Raw genomic sequence first — 18,749 nt, 5'->3', positions numbered from 1 at the left:
CCATAGCTATTTCTCCAGGTGTTTTTTATTCTGAAATGTTATCTTCTTCTTTTCAAAATGGTGCCCAGAATGAAAAAGCGATCTGTATTTAAATATTTGCATTATATTTCTTTCGCTTTTCAAGAAACTGTGCGCCCAGACATTTAATGGTCAGATTACACTTATAACGAAACTAGAACAAAAATTCAGAAATTGTATACCTGTAATTTGGGGGAATGTGTTTAAAATTAAAAACAAAAACCAAAAACTTTTTCCAAGAAGAAGCTCTGTGCACTGTATTAGGATGGGCTACTCTGATTCAGAATCTGTTGCCATGGTGACCAACCTGGGTGCCTTGTGGGCTCTGTAAGACAGGCTAGTGTGGTAATTATATAAGCTGAAGTGCTGCTGAATAACCCCAGGAAGGCAGGGCTGCCTCAGTGCAATTTCTAGGAAACAACTATTTTAAAATTCATACATCATAATGCCTTCTTCTTTTATATAGAAATCTACCATTTTGTATTTTTTGTATATAAATCTGATAAGACTGATAGAGTAGAAAATAAAATTTACTAACTTCTGAACATCAGAAATATGCCAAATTAACTGTATTTTATACTAATGAATTTATTTCCAACAATTCTATTTTTTTATGACTGGACAATGAACCAGCAATTAAATGGCCTACTGTTTGTCATAATATGCCACGTGTGACTTAGTTTTTTAAAAAAATATGGAATATATAATAATTATAAAAGTATAAGTAGGTAATTGATTAGAACAATAAATCAAATGCCATTTTTAACCTAAATAGACAAGTTAAATTAGTTAAGTGTGAAGTGCAATTTAATACATAGATTTCAACAATTTCAATGAAAAATATATTTAAGAAGAAGATACATACAAATCTTATCAATCTTTTTCATATTTTACATTTCACATTGTCACACGTGGTCATAGGCCATGCTTCTAAGAGATAGATCATTACTTGACACACAGGAAATTGGTTTCTGATGATGATGTAATGTTATTCCTTCATTCAGCAAACAGTTACTTAATGAGAAAGCTAGATATTTCACCTTAAACAAGTCTTTTCACCTCCTCGGGTCTTCAGTTTCCTCATCTGTAAAATAAAAGTTCATATTCAGGGCCTTTCCAGATCAAAAATTCCACAGTTCTAGAACTCACAAGATAAAATAGTCTTCATTATCAGTTGTCTAGTACTTTTACTTTGAAGTAAGAAAACTATTTATTCAATACTGACCATATCTTGACACTGTGTTTGACATTTTACTTATATTACCTGTGGTACTATAAGGTAGGTACTGTAATCCCACTTAACAAAGAAACAGGGTATATAATTTGAATCTAACTCAAATTTCATGTACTTTGTATTACACCATGCACATTAGTGAAGAATCTTCAGCTATCTGTATGGATGAATGATTTCTTTGTGATAAAAAAGTGTAAAGTACGATTGTATGACATGTCAGAACTCTGAAAGCACTGATTTTTTTAATTATTAAAGAATTCTGAAATCAATGTGACAAAAGACTAAACTGAACTGTCATGAAATAGGGACTTGCAGATTCTTCCAAAGGCAATGGGATGTAAGAAGTGGACACTACTTAGTGCAAGAACAATGCTAAAAATGGGACTTAGACATTCTCTTACTGTTTATTAGTACCCATTTTTGTCTAGTCATACTTAGGTGATTAATCATGGGTCTAGGTCTGATGAATTGAATTTTATAAAAATTAAATGCTAGTAAAAATAACCATTGTAATGAGCACTTAAAATGACAGATATGACTTTTAGTATAGGCTTTCTTCATTAACCTGGGTGTTTCTTCTACTACTCCTCAGAAAGCACTTTCTCTCCCCCTGTATTTGAAGATGAGGCTGATAATGAAGCGGCTATTCAGGTGTCCACATTTATTTGCAAAATCATTGTGTATTCCACAAGCTCCCTCCATCACGTACCAGGTCTTCTGTTCAGTAGTTTTACATACTTTTTACTGAATCAATACTGGCCCTTTCCTGTTCTGTCCAAAGAAGAGGCCTCCCCAAATGCTTTATAACTCAATGAATGCAGTTCTGGCTCTTTATCTTGGAGACTTTTTTGCCTCAAGTCCCAATGTTATACCCCATCTTGTTTTCTGTTGTGTGAAAGAGTGGTCTGATGACAGATTTCATTTCCCAGAATTTATTACCTATTGTGTATATTGCGGTTCAGTCACAATGACCCCATCTGCATTTAGGTTGAATGGGGGGCCCCCACCCTGACCCAATTTAATAAAAAAATAATGAGGCCACTCAAAGCTCATAGATGTGTCAGCACTATGAAAAGGGTCTATAATCAATGCAAATGTGATGTTTTCCTGCTTTGTGGAGCACAGAGGTTTGACACCCATCTCTTTTACTGGATCAAATCAGGCTCCCTCTTTGCTTTGAGAATCTAATGAAAGGCATGGACTTTCTTCTTCCCTCAAAAAAAAAAAAAAAAAAAAGCATGTGGCTGGATAATTTATTGAAATGTTAATTGGTGGGTTGTTTCATGCTCTGTTTTTTCCTCCCTCCTGTTTCAGGAATGTGGTCAAGCCTCTTGAGATGTGAATTGTCCCCCTGAGGTTGTACAGAGAACAACCTGCCAATCCATTCATGGGAGGCCTCCCAGAAAGTTCGGGAAGCTTTGTATTGCCCAAGGATGGGGCTGGGAGAGTATCAGTAATGACCAAGCTTGGATTTCCTGCCATCCAAGGCAGAATGGGGGCCTGAGGTCAAGTTTAACTTGATTTAAAGTTTATTGCATAATGTGATGTTTTTGCACACTTGTGTGTAGATATAGGTTCCCATCCTCTCTATAATTCTATGTACCCACACATAATTTTACACAGTATTTCTGAGGGTTTGTGACCTCCATCCCCCAATTCATCCTACCCCACTCTCTGAGGTCAATAATAAGAATTTTAATGTTTATTAAGTGGTTACTATTGAGTTTTAACACAGAATAATTCATGTATTTTTAATGAAGAGGAGTAAGGGTTAAGAGGTTAAATAAATTTCTTAAGGTCACACAAGCCATACTGATGGAGGCAGGATTTGAATCCAGACACACAAGGGGTATCAGTAAGCTATACTGTTGCACAAAAGCCATTGCTCTATGATGCTATCCTCAGGACTGAATTTTATTTCTTTATTCTTCCTTAGTTTCCTAAAGACACCCTTTAGTAATCCACGCCCCTGAACCTGGTCATAATGTAACAAATCCCCATACAGAGATCAGTCACCATTCACACTCTGACATATTAAATGAGGCCCCTGCTATGTGCCATTACCTGTTGGACCCAGGTCCCCACCATGCCATCCCCACATCTTAGAAGAACTCTGTGGCCTTGACTGGCTATTTCACCTCTCCAAACTCCAGATTCCTTATCAATGAAATGGGGATGATAAAAATACCTATGACATGAGATTGTTGTGTGAATTATATCAAAAGCAGGGCATATTAATTACTTGGCATAGGATAGTGCCTAGTACATAAGAGTTCAATAAACGGCAGCTCATTGTTATAATTAAACTGCATTATTCTAATCATGAAGAATTGCCCTCAGTTGATACTTCTTTGAAGGCAGACAAGGCCGGGGATCTGGAAGGTCTTCTGTGACTCCTTCAGGCTTATAAATTCTTCCTTTGCACTACCACAGTATTTTGAACATACTTCATTGTTGCTTTTTGGATTCCATAAAAATTATGTTTTCACATATGTTTTCCATAACTGCACTGATAGCATCATATTGATTGTTGACATCTCAGTATCTAGCACAGGATCAAGCACTTAGGCCAGGGACTCCAGGAGTCCACCCCAGTTGTGCCTGGCTGTGACCTGGGTATGGCCAGAATAAAATATGTCTATAATAATAATGATTTTGTATGTAGGAATACTAGGTATGAAATAATATTTGAAATGGAACAGAAAAGAATGAAGTACTATAGTTTCACATATTTTACCATTAGCATTTTTCCCCAGCTTTATTGATATATAATTGACACATACATATTACTATTTTTCTTATTCTTCTCAGGAACTGTTTAATTTTTTTACTGTAACAGAAAACATAGAATATAGTAATATTTCAAAGGTAACACACATCCAGCCTTCAAGTGAACTAAAGATTTTGTTAGATGTTCTTTATAGGATTTAAGTTAGAATTTAATATTGGAAAAAATAACTTATCATTGACAATAAATATACGACTTCTTACCTTTCCCTAGTTTGTGTAAATTGAGATGATTTTAAGTCAAGATTGGTAGCATAAAATGTCTTCAAAGCTGGTGCACAGAACTCCTGTACCAGTCATTTAAATGAGTTCTCAAAGAGTTGAAAAGAATCCTGATTTCATTCAATTTACTACTGATGTGTCTCATGGAGAGAAAGGTTGACTATTAACAAAACAGTCAGACTTGAGGAAAGGTTTTGAAGAAAGAAAATGAAAAGCATTTAAAATTTAAAATGTAAATCAAGTTTTTAGCTTTAGAATAGAATATAATTCAGGCCAGACTAATTTCAAATTTATGATAATTTCATTAGCTGCATTGAAGCTTTCCTTGATCCAATCTGTAAAAGAGTAGTTTGCTAATTAATAATTACAAAATATGGGAGATATTTAAGGCATTGTTTTCAAGCACTATTTGCATTTGTTGTTTTCAAGCACCATTTGCTTACAAGCTACTAATTATAATTTTAATTCATTTATTAACTTAAATCCAACAGAATCTTTGGTAGTGTTTTACTATTCATTACAAATGTTATTGTAATTATTTAAAAGTTATATACATGCATTTATGTTCCAATAATATAATTCAGAATTTTTAAAGTAATTAAACTTCATTTTCTGGTATAGGTTACGTGTTAGCTTTTAATTTACTAAAAAAGATTTAATAGACAACCTCTAAATTAATACTCTCAACTATATAGTGAAGGACTGAACTGCTATGGACGAGTAAATAAATAAAACATTCTTACAAGTATGTTGAAACCTGTCAATGTTTTTTTTTTTTAACTTAGCTACAAAATTTTTATCCATCTGTCTTAAACTCACACTAATCAGATAAAATAATTTGTATAAGCTCTTTAATGCAATAGGGCATCTTTCCACTTTAATTAATATCCTTACATGCCCACAACGGTCATAGTTTACCTTTGTTTCTCAAATAGTCCATGTTAATTTCTGTAGTAAAACTGTAAGTAATAGTAATTATTATAATGGATGATTAAGTTGAAGACAAATATCAATCCATGGTTCTTTTCAAAATGGTACTATTTTTTTTTTTCTATCTCAGTAGTTATATAGAGCTCACCGATCCTCCAGTCTTCCTCTTAAACCTCTGACAAATCTTTTTAGAAGTCCCCCTGAGACCCTTCTTCTTTCCTTTTCTCTGGGTTTTACTTGGGATTCTCATCTAAGTTCTTTCTCTTGCCCCTTCGTATTCACCTTTCATCTCAACTGTTGCCATGGAGTCAACCATAGCAACGATTCCCCAATCAATAGCTGTCTGATTTCTCAAAAGCAGCTCAATCCAATAGCTCACTTTGTCTCTGTGGTATTTCTTTATATATATAAAGCTAGAAAAAAATCCCAGTTTTAATCATTCAAATGCTTTATTAATTGATGCATATATTTTTGCTGAAATTAGTATTTCCTTGCATGTAATTTTGTTATTCTCAATAAGCAGGATTTGTTAAGAGAGTTTTAAATAATTTAAATTTTATATTTTATAAGCCCTTTACATAAAATAAATTCACAGAAACAAATGTTCTTTATACTCTGGTTCTAGAGGACAAACTGATCCCATGTGGAAGCTCTCCCTTCCATAGTGATTAACTAGAAGTAACAGAAAAGATGTGTGATTTTAAAATCCATTACTACAGAGGAAAACATAAATGGGTAACTTTGGGGGAATCCTAGAAAAATTTTAAAAATGGAATTAAATATGAGGAAAAAAACCAAAGGGTGCTGCTCTGGAGACTGCTGGTTCCAGACAAAATGGTGTAAACACATTCCATTTTATTTCTCCCACTAATCACAGCAACAACAACAACAAAAATCTTGGACACAAAAATGTAAGACACTTATAGAAGACTCTAAAGGGAGGAGAAAATAAAGTGGAATGGTTAGGGACCTTGGAACTTGAGGAACAACCTGGCAGTAAATTCCCTGAGTTTTTTCTTGCCTCATAAATACCTCAGCCTGAATGCTAGAGAACCTAGAAACATCAACAGTCACAAACAGAAAACAGCCCCAAGAACAGTCTGCTTTCTCTAGCCAGAGGACCAGGAAAAGGTGATCCAACAAGACACAAACTCCTTAACCATACCTGCCTGTTCTGGGGGGGTGAACATTAGGAAAAGCACCACTCCTCTCCCCTACCACACTGGGCACTGCAGTGGCAGACCAAGGGGGCAGAGCTCTGTTTTCCACTCTTCCCACTGTAGTAACAAGGAGATGACCCTCACCACATGAGTCAGAGGGTGAAACCTTGTCTTCCAAACTTTCCATGAAACAAAGAGGTGGTACCCTTCCATATACCAAGACAGTGCTGAGAGATTGTGGGATGCAGTACAGTCATCTGGGTAACCAAAGCAGAGCAGATCAGAATAGCATGGCAGCGTCTTGATAAACTAAACTGATATTTGAACTATAGTACACCAAAAGAGTAACAGGATATGCATTCTGAACCTAAACAGGTTGCTAAAGAAGATGACTTAATAGGAACCAAAGTCTCATAACACAATACTCAAAATGTCCAGGGTACAGTACACAATTGTCATACCAAGAACCAGGAAAGTCTAAACCAAATGAGAAAAGACAATCAATAGATGACAACATCTACATAACACAGATGTTGGAATTGTCTGAGCAGGATTTGCAAAAAGCTGTCTAAAGTGCTTTAACAAGCAATTGTGAACAATTTTGAAACAAATTTTAAAAAATAGAAAATATTGCAAAGAAATAGAATATGTAAAGAAAAATTAAATGGAAATTCTAGAACTGAAAAATACAATAATCTAAATAAAAACCTCACTGGACAGGCTCAATAACAGAATGGAGATACAAGGTAAGAATCAGTGAACTTTAAGATAGTTTAACAGAAATTAATTAATCAAAAATACATAGAGAAAATGTTTTTTGAATAAACTGAGCCCTAGGGACCTATAGGATAATAACAAGAGATCTTAGATTCATGTTATCAAAGTCCCAGAAAGAAAGAAAGAAAAAAAAAATGCAGTATTGAAAACAATTCAAAGAAATAATGGCTAAAAACTTCACAAATTTGATGAAAGATATAAACCTACAGATTCAGGAAGCTGAGCAAACCACAAACAGAATAAATTCTCCAAAATCTATACCTACATACATCACAGTCACAGACAAGAGAAAAACTTTTGAAAGCAGTTAGGTAAAAATCAACACATTACCTACAGAGGAACAATGATTCAAATAACAGCTGGTTACTCATTAAAAATCATGAAGGTCAGAAGAAGTAATACAAAATTTTTCAAGTGCTGAAAGAAAAGAATTGTCAACCCAGAATTATTTATCCAGTAAAAAAATGCTTCAGGAATAAGAAGAATTTGAGGATAAAAAAAAAATTAAGAGAAATTATCCCCAGCAGAATGACAGAATAGCTAAAGGAAATTCTTCATGCTGAAAGAAAATGATAACAGAAGAAAACAAAGAACATCAAAAATGAAGAAAGAACAAATTAAAGGATAAAACATATGGGCAAATCCAATAGATTATTTTTCCTTGCAATTTAAAAAAATCATGTTTAACAGTTATAACAGTGTCTGATATGGTTCTCAGTGTATGTAGAAGTAATATTTTAAGACAACTATATTATAAAGAGGGAGAATAAAGTGACCTAAATGATGGTGATGCATCCACATTACGCTTGAAGTGGTAAAATACTGATAATAATAGACTACAGTAAGCTGCATATACTTATTGTAATACCTAGAACAACAACTTAAAAAAACTGAATGAAGAGACAGACTCAAGAGATAATACTGTAGATAAATCAAAATGGAATATGAAAAAAAAAATGCCCAAGCAACACAGAGAAAGACAAGAAAGGAAAAATCAGAAGAATGAAAAATAAAGAGAATAAACAAAGCACATAATAAATGGCAGACATGAATTCTGAAATATCACTAATTACCTTAAGTATAAATGGCCGAAAACACAGGAAAAAGGGAGCTGCAAAGTACATGAAGCAAAAACTTACAGAAATGAAAGGAGAAATAGAGAAATCCATAATCACAGTTGGGGACTTCAATACCCCTTTGTTAAAAGTTAGTAGAAATAGCAGAAAAAAATGTTAGGAAGGATTTAAGAGAATTAAACAATACCCAGCCAAAGAAATCTAATTGATAATTATAAGAACATTCTACCCAACAGCAGCAGAATACACATTCTTTCTAAGTGCGCTTGGGACATTCACAAAAGACTATTTCTTAGATCATAAAATGAACCTTAAGAAATTAAAAGAATTGAGATCATATAAAGTATGTTCTCTGATCATAATGGAGTCAAACTAGAATTCAATAACAGAAAGAAAAGAATCACTAAACACTTAGAAATCAAACAATCTACTTCTAAATAATCCATGTGTCAAATAAATAGTCCCAAGGAAAAACTTTTTAAATCAACTGAATTAAAATGAAAATACAGCACATCAGAACTGTAGAAAACCACAATGAGATATCTATCACTACATATTTACCAGAATGGCTAAAATAAAAAAAAATAATAATAATGACAACACCATATTCTGGTGAGGATCTGGAGAAACTGGATTTTTTCATACATTTCTGGTAGGGATGTAAAATAGTACAGTTACTTCAAGAAGCAGTTTGGCAGTTTCTCAAAAAACTAAACATGCAACTATCACATTACCCAGCAATTGCATTCCTGGGCATTTATCTTAGAGAAATGAAAACTTATGCTCACACAAAGACCTATAGATGAGTGTTCATGGAAGCTTTTTTGTTATAATCAAAAACTGGAATCAATCCAGTTGTTCTTCAACAGGAGAATGGTTTAACAAACTTTTACACTGTTACAGTTACACTGACCATGGAAAACTACTCAGCAATTAATTTAAAATGAACTATTGATATATACAACAATTTGGATGAATCTCCAGGGAATTATGCTAAAAAGCCAATCCCCCAAAATTGCATACTGTATGATTCCACTCATGTGACATTTTTGAAATTGCAAAATTTTAGAAAATGAAGACAGACTAGTGGTTGTGAGGAGGTGGGGAAAGGAAGGATGAGAAGGAGAGAGGTATGCCTGTAAAAGGGCAACATAAGGGACCCTTGTGGTGGTGGTAATGGAACTGCTCAGTGGTAGAGGATACATGAACCTACAAAGGTGATAAAATTGTATAGTACTTAATACACACACACATACAAATGAGTACAAGTAAAACTGGGGAAACCTGAATAAAATCAATGGGTTTCATCAATGTCAATATCCTGGTTGTGATATTATACTATAATTTTTCAAAATATTACCATTGAGGGAAACTGGGCAAAATGTATGAGGGATCTCTCTGTATTATCTCTTACCACTGCATGTGAGTCTACAATTATCTCAATAAAAATTTCAATTAAAAATATCTGTGATATGTAGCTCAAGCAGTGATACAGGGAAATTTATGGGAATAAAATGCTTAAACTTTAGCCTGTGTTGCTAGTAATTTTTGCTCAGAAAGTCCTGATAATGCAGAAAGATGAAAATATTAGCTGCTTCTGGACAAATATATCACAGATTTAAATGTAAAATGTAATACTATAAAACTTTTAGAAGAAAACATGAAGAAAATCTTTGTGACCTAGAGTTGGGTAAAGAGTTCTTAGATATGACTCCAAAGGCATGATTCATAAAAGAAATAATTGGAGCTCATCAAAATTTGAAATGCTTGCTCTGCAAAATACCCTATTAAGAAGATAAAAATACAAAACAAAAACTGGGAGAAAATATTTGCAAATCATGTATTCAATGAAACATTCATATCCAGAACATGTAAAGAGTATTTTAACCTCAACAGTAAAGCAAACAATCTAATTAGAAATGGGTAAAAGATTTGAACATACACTTTACCAAAGGGAATAGAAAATATGTACACTTAAAAATTTTCAATACCATTAATGCAGTAGGCAGAATAATGGCCTCCAAATGGTGTCCACCTTCTAATTTCTGGAACCTGTGAATATATGATCTTACTTGGTGGAAGGGACTTTGCAGATGTGATTAAAGCTAAGGACCTTGGGACTGCCCTGGCAGTCCAGTGGTTAAGACTTTGCCCTCCAGTGAACGGGGTTCGGGTCCAATCCCTGGTCAGGGAGGTAAGATCCCACATGCCTCGGGGCCAAAAAAACCAAAGCATAAAACAGAAGCAACATTGTAACAAACTCAATAAAGACTTTAAAAATGGTCCATGTCAAAAAAAAAAAGAATCTAAAAAAAAAAAAGTTAAGGACCTTGAGATAGGGAGATTATCCTGGCTTATCCAGGTAGGCCCAGTTTTATCATATGAGTCCTTAAAAGGTGAAAATCTTTTCTGGCTATGGTCAGAGATACACAACAACAGAAGGGCCAAAGATATGTGATATTGCTGGCTTTGAAGATGGAAGGAGGGCCAGGAGCCTCTGGCGGCCTCTAGAAGCTAGAAAAGTCAAGGAAATAAATCTTCCGAAAAGGAATGAAGCCCTGCCTACACCACGATTTTAGCCTCATGGGACCTGTGTCAGGCTTCTGACCTACAGAAGTATAAAACAATAAACTTGTGCTGTTTTAAGCTGCTAAAGTGGTGGTAAGTTGTTAGGGCAGCAATAGAAAACTAATACAATCAGTCATTACAGAAATGCAAATTAAAACCATGATGAGATACCAATACATGCCCATTAAAACAGCTAAAATAAAAATTACTGACAGTAGCAAACACGAGAGAGGATGTGGAGAAACTGAATCCTCATAAATTGTTAGTGGGAATGTAAAATGATACAGCTACTCTGGGAAGCAGTTTGGAATTTTCCTTAAAACCTAAACATGCAACTATCACATGAGCCAGAAACTGTACTCCTGGACATTTATCCTAGAGAAATGAAAACTAATGTTTACACAAAAACCTATAAAATAATGTTCATAGAAGCTTTATTTGTAATAGCCCAAAACAGGAAACAATCCAAACGTCCTTCAATGGATGAATCAATAAACAAACAGTGATATACCCATACTATGAAATAATTCTCAGCAATAAATAGAAACAAACTACAGACACATGCAACAACTTGGATGGATCTCGAGAGCATTATCTGAGTGGAAAAAAAAAAGGCCGGTCTCAAGGAGTTGAATACTGTATGATTCCATTTGCATAACTTTCTCAAAGTAACAAACTACAGTGATGGAGAACAGGTCAGTGGTAGCCAGGGGTTAGGGATGGGGAAAGTGTGTGACTATTAAGAGATAAAATGAAGGACTTTATCTGCAATGATGGAACATTGCTGTATCCTGGTTGTGATGATAGTTGTCTGAATCTATGCCATACAATTTTATAGAACTACCCCCCCCAAAAAAACACAGTATACAACAGCATCATTCATAATAGCCAAGAAGTGGAAACAACCCAAATGTCCAACAACTGATGAATGGATGCACAAAATGTGGTACATCAATATAATGAAATGGTTTTTGGCAATAAAAAAGAATAAAGTACTGATACACGCTACAAAATGGATGAAAACATTAGACAAATATACAGAGACAGAAGGTAAATTAGTGATTGCCTAGGACTGGAGGATAGAGAATCAAGAGTGACTGCTAATGGGTATGGGTTTTCTTTTTGGATGTAATGAAAATGTTCTAAAATAGATTATGTTGATGGTTGTACAACTCTGAATTTACGACAAATCAGTGAATTGTACACTTTAAATGGGTGAATTTGTGGTATATGAATCGTATGGCATATGGTACATGAATCATAATTTCAGTAAAGTTGTTTTTTTAAAAAAAGGAGTGCATGTCAAAACTGATGAAATCTGAATGAGGCCTGCACCTGAGCTAATGGTATTGTGCCAAAATGAGTTTCTTGGCTTTGACAACGTATTACATACATTGTACTGAGTGAAGGGTACATGGGAATCCTCTGTACTATTTGGCAACTTCTTGTGAGTCATAAATTATTTCAAAATTAAAAAATTATTTTTAAGGAAAGTGTGCTGCTTCATGCACTTGGTTGAAAGACCTTTGAAGAAGAAGGGAGCCCTGGGGCAATGGACAGAAAGATGACAGGGTTACTACAGCGGGAGCAGTCAAGTATGTCAACCACCCCATGGTTCTCCCTGTGTAAAGAAACAAGCAAGAGTGGTGCCCACCTTCAGGCAGCAACAACACATGTAGAGGCCTCCACTGGAAAGGAAGGACTAGGATCTTGGAATAATGGTCACAAACAGGAGGAATGAAGAGTGTCCATCCCTCCTGTAGCTATAGGTACACCCCAATCAATAGTCTCTTCTGCCTCTCCCACAAGTGACTGCAAGTGGTCTGCCAGTCCGCTCCCAGCATCATTTCATGAATCTCCCCCATATGCAGGCTGGAGTAAATTGATGGAGCTTTCCCAGGATGGCCAAACAGGGCAACACAAATACAAAGATACACACACGACCACTTAACAGTTGAGATTAGCCAGCATCATGAGAAAGAGGTACCATGCATGAAAGAATGCACACGTGAAGAAATAGTTAATAGAGCTGGCAGCACTGGACTTTAGACACCATCACTACTTTATTTAACACATATTTCCTGAGCTTGCCTGTTATGTAAGAGGTACTTTAACTTCAGGAGATACCACAGTAAACACAACAGGCAAGGTTGCTACCATCATGGACATTTCAATTTTTACTGGTTGAGACAGACAACAAAAATATAAGCAAAGGAAAATATCAGAGCACAAAACGTGTTTTGGACAAAAATAAAGCAGAGTGGACCTTCCCTGGTGGCGCAGTTGTTAAGAATCTGCCTGCCAATGCAGGGGACACGGGTTCAAGCCCTGGTCCGGGAAGATCCCGCATGCCGCAGAGCAACTAAGCCCATGCACCACAACTACTGAGCCTGCGCTCTAGAGCCCGCGTACCACAACTACTGAGCCCGCGTACCACAACTACTGAGCCCGCGTGCCACAACTACTGAAGCCCGCGCGCCTAGAGCCCGTGCTCTGCAACAAGAGAAGCCACCGCAATGAGAAGCCTGTGCACCACACGAAGAGTAGCCCCCACTCACTGCAAATAGAGAAAGCCTGCACGCATCAACGAAGACCCAATGCAGCCAAAAATAAATTAATTAATTAATTAAAAAAAAATAAAGCAGAGTAAGAAAGGAGTAGGGGGGAGAGAGAGAATATGTCTTTGAGGGTATTAAGTACTGCTTTGGATAAGGTAGTCAGGGATTATCTCTCTGATGGAGAGGTAACCTTTGAGTGGAGATCTGAATAGTGGTGGGAGCAAGTCTTATAACGTCCGGGGGGGTGGAAATAGGGCAAGCAGGGGAGGGGAACAGGTATCTGTGTGTGGAGGATTTGAAATTTTGACAATAGCAGGGAAAGCAAAGTGTTTGGAGCAGAATGCGCAAAAGGGGGGAAGTTCAGAGAATCCACAGGAGCCTGATCATCTAGGACAATCTAGGCCATTTTAAGGACTTGTTATTTTATTCTAAGCTTAATTGATACAGTATATTCCAAGAGTATTTTAACCAGCAATTCTTTAAAAAGAATCAGCCAGCAATCGTGTAAATTAAAGGCTTCATCTTTGAAATGAATCATTCAATAGATGAGTAGAAGAGCAGATGGGACACACAAAAAGAGCAAATTAGTGAGCTGGAGGAAAAACCCAAATATTCTTTTTCCAGAATACAGGACACACACACAATAAAAAGATGTAAAGTAAGAAGAGGAAGACAGAATCTCAAACAATCCATCCAGAAGATCCAAATTTTATCTAATAGAAGTTTTGGAAGATACTATTAGAAAAGTCCTTTTAGGAAAAATGGAGAAGAGACAATATTCAGAGCAATACAAATATAACAATATTCAGAGCAATACAAATATAAATATATTTGTATATATTTTGCTCTGAACATAAATATAAATATATGCTTAAATAATACCATTAAGAAGTTTCAATTTATATGAAACAGAGCAAATTCTGCACCTAATAAAGACATAAATATTTATCAAAAATCCATGGATCATTACAAAATATGACCATATACTACACAACAAAAGAAGAAGATAGACAGTTATTTTATAAGACTATTACAATCTCTAAATGTAAACAACACAAATCCTGCCCAAGAATAAAATTAGAGGTCAATTTCACTTAAGAACATAGAGTCCTAAATAAATATTAGCAAATCAAATCTGGCAGTGTATTTTAAAAAAATGATGAAGTAGAGTTCACTGTTTTTTAAAAAACTCTATATGTAATTTATTATGTTAACACATTAAAAGTTAAAGCAATATGATTATGTCAAATGACATAAGTAAAACTTTAGGTAGATTTCAACATTCATTTAAACTTTAATTTTTATTTTTTCAGCTACAAGAGATTTATTAAAGAAAGGCTTCCTAGAGACATTAAGCGAATGGGAGAAGGACAGGGAAAGGGAAGAAGCCAAAAAAGGATGCGATTTCATGTGAAGTCCCAGCCTGATTCCAAGGGGAGCTCCGGAGCATAAATTACTCCTTAGACCATGTCCTTCCTTGAAGCAGGGGAAGAGGGCTTGGTATTCTCTGCACTTCCTGCAACTGTGGTTTGGTGTCTGACATTAATCTGGGGTAAATCTTCAGTCATTATTGCTTCAAATATTGCTTTTGTTCCTTTCTCTCTTTCTTCTCCTTCTGGTATTCCCATTATGCATGTTAGATCTCTTGTAGATGTCTCACAGTTTCTGGTTATTCTGTTCTGTTTTCTTCAGTCTTTTTTTTTTTTTGCTTTGCTTCTCAGTTTTGGAAGTTTCCATTAAGATATCAAGTTCAGAGAGTCTTCCCTCAGCTGTGTCTAGTCTACTAATGAGCCCATCAAAGCCATTCTTCATTTCTGTTATGGTGATTTGGATCACTAGCAATTCTTTTTGATTCTTTCTTAGGATTGCCATCCCTCTGCTTACATTATCTGTCCTTGCATGTTGTCTAGTTGTTCCATTAGATTCTTTAATATATTAGTCATAGTTGTTTTAAATTTCTGGTCTGATAATTCCAATATTCCTGCCATATCTGACTCTGGTTCTGATGCTTGTTCAGTCTCTTCAAACTGTGTTTTTGCCTTTTAGTATGCCTTGCAGCCTCTCTGGGAACCAGTGCCATGGTAGGAAAACTTGAACTGTAATCATTAAAGGCTTGCTAGAGGATTAGTATGGACAAGTACGAAAGTTAAAAACTCCAAGGGGACCCAGTCATGGGGGGCAGTCCCACACTTGTGAATTTTATCACTAGGAGCTCCAACAGGTCCTCACAGTGAATATCAGAGAAAAATCCCCTTGTGCTTCTAGCAGGGAGAGGGGAAAAGTAACCTTTTTGAAATGTGTCATTGCATTCTATTCTTCTTAACAAAGGCTGCCCTCGCGATAAACTATTTTACCAGAGATTAACCTGGTGGAATTTTATCAGAGCCCAACCTACCTGAGGGAAGGGAAACACTCAACTCCAGACTCCTGTAGCCGTCCTCTCCCAGCTAAGAGCGGGGGGAAAAACTTGCAAGCACTGGTGAGGTTCACAGTGCAGGGGCAGAGGCTCACCAAAAGACTGAGACCTAATCATAGGACTATAGAACACCTCCTTTCTTCCCACACCTCACCACCACACCACTAAAGGCCTACTTACAACTGTTCCTTTTACTCAGTATACCTAAACTAGTGGATAAATACCAAGTTCACAGATGGTAAGATTTGCCATTTTAAAGATGTCAATTCTCCAAAAATGAATCTATAAATTCAGTATATCCCATATCTAAGGTCAATAGGATTTTTCATAAACTTTTACATGCTAATTATAAAATTTATATGGAGGTGTAAGATTTTAAGAACAATCAAGATATTTTTGCTTTAAAAAGGTAACTGGGCTGGGGTAATAGAATTTGTTCAATCTAATATGCAATTGTATTATAAATCTATAGTGATTTATTAAATTTTTTTTAAATTAATTAATTTATTTTTGGCTGCGTTGGGTCTTTGTTGCTGCACGCGGGCTTTCTCTAGTTGTGGTGAGCAGGGGCTACTCTTTGTTGTGGTTCGTGGGCTTCTCATTGTGGTGGCTTCTCCTGTTGCAGAGCACAGTCTCTAGGCACGCAGGCTTCAGTAGTTGTGGCACATGGGCTCAGTAGTTGTGGCTTGTGGGCTCTAGAGCGCAGGCTCAGTACTTGTGGTTCACGGGCTTAGTTGCTCCGCAGCATGTGGGATCTTCCCGGACCAGGGCTCGAACCTGTGCCCCCTGCATTGGCAGGCAGATTCTTAACCACTGCGCCACCAGGGAAGCCCCTATAGTGATTTAAATAGCATTATTGGCACAATAAGAAAAAGAGATCAATTTTTTAAAGAATAAAAATTCTAGAAACAGACCCATGAATACATAAGAAAGTCAAATTGCAGAATTACAAAGATAAATGAATATCCAAAAAGATACTTGGTCTCACAAAGATTCAGAAGCATACAAATAAAAAGGAAAATGAAATACCTTTTTTTATGCAACAGTCAGGCAAAAAATAAAATGTCCAATAACATCAATTGATTGGTAAGGATTAGAGGGAAAGGTATTTTCATATTGCTGTTGTGTTAACTTAGTATAGCCACTCTGGAGGACAATTAGGCAGTGTAGTAATTGATTAAAACTGAATATATGCATACTCTAAGACTCAGCAAATCTATTTCTAGGCATTTACCCTATATAAACATTTATACTTATGCACAAGAAATCACATGCAAGATTATTTATTGCATAATTATTTGTGATAGCAAAAAATCTGAATATCAATTAGAATCAGTTAAATAAACTAAAGCACATTCGTGCAGAGGAATATTATGCATCAAAGAATAAAGTACTCCTGTGAGAACTAGTAACATGGAAAATATACCTAGGTGACCTCAAGTTCAGAGATATAATTTAAATATTTATAAGAGTTTTATGGGGCTTAATGATAAGCAATATTGATAGACAGCATATGAAAAGAATTCAGGTAGGATTCATGGAAGCTCAAAGATCTCTAGAGTTGAATGGAACTGCGTTTACTTATTTTAGCCTTAGGAACGCAAGCTTTAATCAAGTGATGTTGCCCCCTGTGTAGGATTTCACAGTCTAATCTGATTTAAATGATGAGTAATTAAAAGGTTAATTTTGTGTCAATTTGGCTGGCCCACAGTGCCCAGATATTTGGTCAAACATTATTCTGGATGTTTCTGTGAAGGTGCTTTTGTGGGTTTTTTTCTTTTTTTTAGTTAATTTTTATTGGAGTATAGTTGATTTACAATGTGTTAGTTTCTGCTGTACAGCAAAGTGAATCAGTTAAACATATACATATATCCACTCTTTTTTAGATTCTGTTCCCATATAGGTCATTATGGAGTACTGAGTAGAGTTCCCTGTGCTATACAGTAGGTTCTTATTAGTTATCTATTTTATATATAGTAGTATGTATATGTCAATCCCAATTTCTCAATTTATCCCTCTCCACCTTTCTCCCTTGGTAACCGTAAGTTTGTTTTCTACATCTGTGACTCTATTTCTGTTTTGTAAATAGGTTCATTTGTACTAATTTTTTAGATTCCACATATAAGCGATATCATACGATATTTGTCTTTCTCTGTCTGACTTACTTCACTCAGTATGACAATCTCTAGGTCCAACCATGTCACTGCAAATGGCATTATTTCTGTGAAGGTGTTTTTGAAATGAAACTAACTTGGTGGACTTTGAGTAAAGAAGATTACTCTCCATAATGTAGGTGGGTCTCATCCTATTAGTTTGAGGCCTTAATAAAACAAAGACTGACATCCCCTGAGCAAGAAGGAATTCTGTCTGCAGACTGCCTTTGGACTCAAACTGCCCCCCTTTCCTGGGTCTCCAGCCTGCTGGCCCACTCTGCAGATTTTTGGACTTACCAAGCCTCCACAATCACATGGGCCATTTCCTTAAAATAAATCTCTCTCTATGTAACTATGCATAGCCTATTGGCTCTGTTTCTCTGGAGAACCCTGACTAATCCAGTAATGACAGGACTCAAATCCAGGCATGTAAGCTATGTCTGTGGCCAGCTTACTCTTGAAGTTTTGGAGTCACTGGCTTTGCAATTTTTCATATAAGTAAGGACCAGTGCATATCATCATTGCCACAGTGATCCAATTATGCAAGTCTATAACCTCTGCTTGTTGCAAAACTCTATCAAGCAAAGAAAACAACCCCAAAATTATATAATAAAGTAACCCCCAAAATCATGTGAAATAACATAATTTTTCTTTAGTAGGTAAGCATCTTTCAACCCTAAGAAAATTTGAAGGTAAATATATAAATGTCAAGATAAATCTGTGTTTTCAATAATTTAGTGTTCAGAATTTTGCATAATTTTATATTCCATATACCTGTAATATTCAAAATTTAGTCTGATAGAATAATAGCTTATTAGAACAGCAATCTTGTGATTCTAATTTAAAATGT

General features: G+C 35.6%; 1 protein-coding gene across 1 annotated transcript in view; it reads right to left on the bottom strand.

The window, feature by feature from the left end:
* ASB4 (ankyrin repeat and SOCS box containing 4) overlaps positions 1-18,749 on the bottom strand; it is a 118,518-nt gene that overhangs the window by 80,658 nt on the left and 19,111 nt on the right. Inside the window, exon 3 of the mRNA XM_059933882.1 lies at positions 1,059-1,102. Within this exon, the coding sequence (XP_059789865.1) occupies positions 1,059-1,102 (44 nt within the window). The remainder of the gene's footprint in view (positions 1-1,058; positions 1,103-18,749) is intronic.

The sequence above is a fragment of the Balaenoptera ricei genome, chromosome 9, assembly GCF_028023285.1.
Source record: "Balaenoptera ricei isolate mBalRic1 chromosome 9, mBalRic1.hap2, whole genome shotgun sequence".
NCBI classification, from domain to species: Eukaryota; Metazoa; Chordata; class Mammalia; order Artiodactyla; family Balaenopteridae; genus Balaenoptera; species Balaenoptera ricei.
Note: the sequence above shows the minus strand (reverse complement) of the source record. Positions and strands in the feature narration are given on the sequence as shown.